Source organism: Physella acuta, unplaced genomic scaffold (assembly GCF_028476545.2).
Source record: "Physella acuta isolate Inbredline_101_S28 unplaced genomic scaffold, ASM2847654v3 ptg001586l, whole genome shotgun sequence".
NCBI lineage: Eukaryota > Metazoa > Mollusca > Gastropoda > Physidae > Physella > Physella acuta.
Genome location: NW_026733100.1, coordinates 1 through 5,678, shown reverse-complemented (window position 1 = coordinate 5,678; position 5,678 = coordinate 1). Strand labels below are relative to the sequence as shown.

The window sequence follows — 5,678 nt, the reverse complement described above, 5'->3', positions numbered from 1 at the left end:
GAAAGACCGACTTCACACTATTATTGCACTTACAAGGCAGGATTTAATATAATCAGCTACAAAAACATTTAATCTCAGTTAAGATTTTCCCCCTTGTAAATCGTAAAAAAAAAAAAAGATCACTTTGTCAGATCGTTAGATGGGGAGGGGGGGGGGGGGGGTGTGGATGAAGTATCAGGTCACTTCAATGCATTCTATTTTGGTTACCGCTGTAACTAAGGAGGGAGGGTGGGGCTGAGATCGGCAAAATTAAAAGCGTGACCTGATGAATGGTTGAACCTATTGGAATGTTTTCAAATAAAAGATACATTAAAGCTAAGGTTGCAGGTAAAATACTTTTTCTAAACATTTTAGGATTGCATAAAATGTTGCTTTTGTATTTATTTTCGGACACTGAGTTAGCAATGTTTTACATTTCGCTTGTTATATAGCATATTTACTTCCATTTTTTGCATAGTTAAACTCAATTCTTATAAAACATTGATATGTTAAATGGTATGAGTATAATACAAAGCATGACAATTTTTCAAATTATGACAATGTTACACTGTATGAGAGTTTTACACTGTGAAAAAGAGTGCTAATAAGTGACACATTACTATCATATAGGCCGGGGGTCTCCAAACTCCGGCCCGCGGAGATCTTTTTCTCCACGGAAAATGTAAAGATGGAGAATTTCATGAGGTTACAGGGGCTCAACCACAGACAATCCAGTGACACGTTGAGAGATACAGACAAAGATGGCTAAGTTGTGAGAACGTACTGAGAAGGGTATTTAAGTTAAGAAAGAAATAGGTTACTTCCTGGAAAGTAAAGGCAAGCCACAGCCATTCATGTCTGATGAAGAGTCGGTATAGAAATTGGCCTCTGCTGCTGACATAACTAGTCACTAAATTTTCTTAACCTAAAACTAGAAGAGAGGGAAATCTTCTGATCTATACGTCCCCTTAAAGGCCTCCGCCACACCGAAGAGGTGCGTTCAGATAATTCTGGCCCCCCGAACCGATATTTGATAGTCAATGCGGCCCTCGGGCTGAAGAGTTTGGAGACCCCTGAATTATAGGCAAATATGATGTTATTATATTGGTTGCATTTATTTCTTTTTTAAATATTATGTGTGAAAAAATGAATATTATCTAAATACTTTCAAAATAATATTTTGTTTTGTGCACACAACTAATATCAAATGCACTTTGTTTAGGAACAATATCACAGACATTACAAAAATATATTTCCCCCAATATTTTATGAAGTCCAAGATTTACATTACATTACTGCTGCGCATTAAAAAGTTTAAACACGTCGTACCAATCCCCGGTGACCAAACGAAACAAACTTGGTTTCTTGTAATAGATCAGCATGTACATGGTCTGGTCATCGTCCACGACTCCCTGCTCCATCCACTCGCCCACCTGCTCCTGCTGCAGCCGGTACAGCTCCTTGAAGTTTTCGCCACCGCCGGAGAAGAAGTTCCCCGCCAAAATATTGATGCTTAGTTTGTGGATTTTGTCCTTGACGCTCCTATAATGCTCGACCCCTGGGTTACGGTTGATGAAGGTCACCTGATTCGGATATTCGAATAATCCTTTTGGTATCCACAGGTTGTTGGGTGGATACACGTTGTTCCCGTGGCCGTATCCACCATCCATCCACATAAAGTATGTGGTCTTGAACGGATTTTCCCTAGCGGCCCTAAGATCAAAATAAATAAAAAAAGTAGTATTATAAAAACTATAATTGCTGAGAAAAATAAACGAAACAATTTTTTTTTCTTCTGGCGAATAGATAATAAGTTTAAGACCAAAACCCAAATTACATATCGAAACTACACAAAACAAAAGAACACCATGCAACCAAGAACATAAAGAAAAAACCTATTCTTACAAGAAAAAACTGTTTATACCTTAAACTCTCTCACCTGTCCATTAACTAGACCTTAAGCTCTCTCACCTGTCCATTAACTAAACCTTAAGCTCTCTCACCTGTCCATTAACTAGACCTTAAGCTCTCTCACCTGTCCATTAACTAGACCTTAAGCTCTCTCACCTGTCCATGAAGTAGACCTTAAGCTCTCTCACCTGTCCATTAACTAGACATTAAGCTCTCTCACCTGTTCATTAACTAGACCTTAAGCTCTCTCACCTGTCCATGAAGTAGAGTTTAGACAGCTGTAGAATGTCGTACTCAGGTATGTATGACTCACACAACTTGTCCCTGACCAACTCGTTGTCCTTCTTGTACTCAGTGCTGTTCATGATCTCCCGCATACGATCCTTCAGTCTGTTCATAGAAACCAAAATCGTTTTCAACTTTACATTGAGCCTATCAAATATGATGTACGAACAGCAATGCAAAAACAAGAGAGATAACAAAAAAAAAACACTCTGTAGTTCTGAAAAATCGATTCCCTCCCCTTGGCTTGCTCTGTAGTTTGTATTTTGTTTTTGTTGCGTCCCTTTACACATTACTCGAGATACTTAGGCGTGACGGTAAGATGTATAACTCTACAGCAATAAAAACACTTGTTTCGTAGTATGTAAGGTAGTTTTGAAGGGTAAGGGTAGAGCATTGCTTAGCTTTTAAGAGACCACTTGTTGGGATAGCGGGGCGGGGGGGGGGGGGGGTGGATACATTGGCGACATCGAAACCTGCTATTCTAATAATAATACTATAGTTGCGCTTACTAATAAAATTTAAATTCTTTTTTTTAAATGATTGATTAAAATTAACAAATGTAAAAAAAAAAGAAAAGAAAAAACAACAACAATCAAGTAACAAACCAGAAATTACTTATAGTAAGGCAGGTCTTTGAACACCATGAGGTAGACTTTAGTTCTGTGTTCTCTCCCCTGCCTCATCCACTCGACGAACGTGGCGGCCTGCGGGTCAACGAACAGGACCAGGTTGATGTCCATCATCAGCAGACGTAGCATGTACAGCAGGTAGGTCTTGTAGGGGCGGGACTGGTTGGACCACGACCCCCGGCCAATGTCCATCATGGCGGTCACCACGGTGAAGTTGTACAGACCTGGGGGGGGGGGAGGGGGGAGAGTGTAGATACGGCACATGTCATTGAAATACTCGAAGGGTTACATAATTTAAATAGACCAACAAAAATATTGATCTTAGTCTGAATTATAAAAAAAAGTACTTGACCAACGCTCAATAAAAGCTGACTTTTAGTACAGGTCTCACCTTTCTTGCCCCCCACATCTCACCATCCTCTATACCAAGCCCCCTCATCTCACCTCTGTACCAAGCCCATATCTCACCTTTCTCTGGACCAAGCCCCCACCCCCATCTCACCTTTCTCTGGACCAAGCCCCCACTCCATCCCACCTTTCTCTGTACCAAGCCCCCACCCCCATTCTCGTCTTTCTCTGTACCAAGCCCCCCCCCCATCTCACCTTCTCGGTACCAGGCCCCCCCCCCATCTCACCTTTCTCTGTACCAAGCCCCCACCCCCATTCTCGTCTTTCTCTGTACCAAGCCCCCCCCCCCCATCTCACCTTTCTCTGTACCAAGCCCCCACCCCCATTCTCGTCTTTCTCTGTACCAAGCCCCCACCCCATCTAACCTTTCTCTGTACCAAGCCCCCACCCCCATTCTCGTCTTTCTCTGTACCAAGCCCCCACCCCCATTCTCGTCTTTCTCTGTACCAAGCCCCCCCCCCCATCTCACCTTTCTCTGTACCAAGCCCCCACCCCCATTCTCGTCTTTCTCTGTACCAAGCCCCCACCCCATCTAACCTTTCCCTGGACCAAGCCCCCACCCCATCTCACCTTTCTCTGTACCAAGCCCCCACCCCCGTCTCACCTTTCTCTGTACCAAGCCCCCACCCCCATTCTCGTCTTTCTCTGTACCAAGCCCCCACCCCATCTCACCTTTCTCTGTACCAAGCCCACACCCCATCTCACCTTCTCGGTACCAAGCCCCCCCCCCCATCTCACCTTTCTCTGGACCAAGCCCCTTCCACGAGTACAGCATCTTGAGGTCTGTGTTGTTGCCCTCCGGCCCAAACAACGCCTTCAACTCCTCCAGCTGTTTGTCCAACCTCTCCTTTCTCATCTTCTCCTCGTCAGCCTCCACCCGTGGCCTCTCCGTCGTCGTCACAACATCCACCTTTTTATCCCCTCCACCCGGCTTTACCTCGTTGATATTCTTATCTAAATAGATAACAGCAATCGTCTCTTGCCGTGGAGCGCTTGCTGTGACCAACTCAGGAACGGATTTTTCCGATTGGATTTGAAATTTTGACAGCATTTCGCTGGTGTATATTAAAATGCCGAGAACAATACACAAGCCGACGACAGCGATAAGCTTGAAGTTTGGGACTAAGATTTTCATCGTCTTGTTTTGGTTTTTACCTGTTCATTTAGAATTAAAGGCATTTTGTAGCATGCTGTATTAAAAATTGTGAATCACTATAAAATTGTATTGAATGTATTCAATAACGGTAACAACAGTAGGCATTGAGGCCTTTAAAAAAATAAAATAGATTCTTTTAATCCCCCAGAAACTTTATCCTAAAAATGAAAGCTAAACTATAAAAACTATAAAGTCAGCGAAAAATCTAATTGAAATTCAAAGAATTACTTCATACAATTCAATAAATTAGTCAATTAAAAATAAATATTTAATTTAAGTACATTAATAGTATTAAAATCCTAATCCTAACCCGAACCCTAACCATTTTGAAAAAAAAAGCATTAGAAAAAATTTCATAAAAAACGTTTTAAATAACAAGCTTTTATGTAGGCCTACTAATACACTAAAAAGTAGAAAATAAATTTTAGACTACTATTTAAATAACTAGAAAGAAAAAGCGTGGGTCACTTTAGTATCTATTGGATACCTTTACTAATGTTAAGGAAGACACCCACGCTTTTTCTTTCTTAGTTATTTAAATAGTAGTCTGTAATTTATTTTCTACTTTTTAGTGTATTAGTACATAAAAGCTTGTTATAAAACGTTTTTATGAATTTTTTTTAGTACATTACATGTTTTTATTTACACTAGAGTTACATGACTAAAAGCCATTGCGCGCCGATTGAAACGTGATGGCGCAGCTATTGATCGTGATGACGCGTGTGGTGTGGTTGGATAGACATGCCTACTAATTCGGTCAAAAATTTTAATTAAATCATAAAAAATTAATTAGGCATCCAATTAAGTCAAATTTAATGTCACAATGCATTGTCTTCATTTCTTGACCCACGTGCCAACTGTGAATGGTATCTGTTAAGTAGAAGTGTCCGAATTTTCGCTCCGGCGTTTCGATCTAGACAGACAGACTGACGAGGAAGTGAGTTAAATAAAAAGCTTGTAATAATACTTTATAAAAGATAAATTGTTTCTGAATTAGGTACCTTTGGAATAAATTATGTCAAGGATTAAATATCTATAATTAAGTGAGCCGACATCAATAGAACTAAATTCTAACAAAATTATTTTTGTATTCAACATCACGGTTAGCACAACTACGGAATAGAAGTAGTACAGCTATTTATAACACCTTCACTACGATACGTATTAAACCTACTACTACTTCTATTCTAAATACCGCTAACAGCAAACAATTAAGTAGTAAAACAATCACTTTAATAAAAAAAGGGTGGAGTGCATTCTGTTTACAATTGTTCTCACTAGATGGCTGTATCTCTCCTTGTAAACGTTGA

The 5,678-nt window shown here is 40.4% G+C and overlaps 1 protein-coding gene across 1 annotated transcript; it reads right to left on the bottom strand.

Moving 5' to 3' along the window:
- Positions 1 to 743: 743 nt before the first annotated feature.
- Positions 744 to 4,358, bottom strand: LOC131929049 (protein HtrL; the record flags this gene model as incomplete). Its single annotated transcript, XM_059285233.1, is given in 4 exon segments — positions 744 to 1,692; positions 2,143 to 2,280; positions 2,791 to 3,028; positions 3,951 to 4,358. Coding segments are annotated over 4 exon segments (1,194 nt in total). The 3' UTR covers positions 744 to 1,271.
- Positions 4,359 to 5,678: the final 1,320 nt, after the last annotated feature.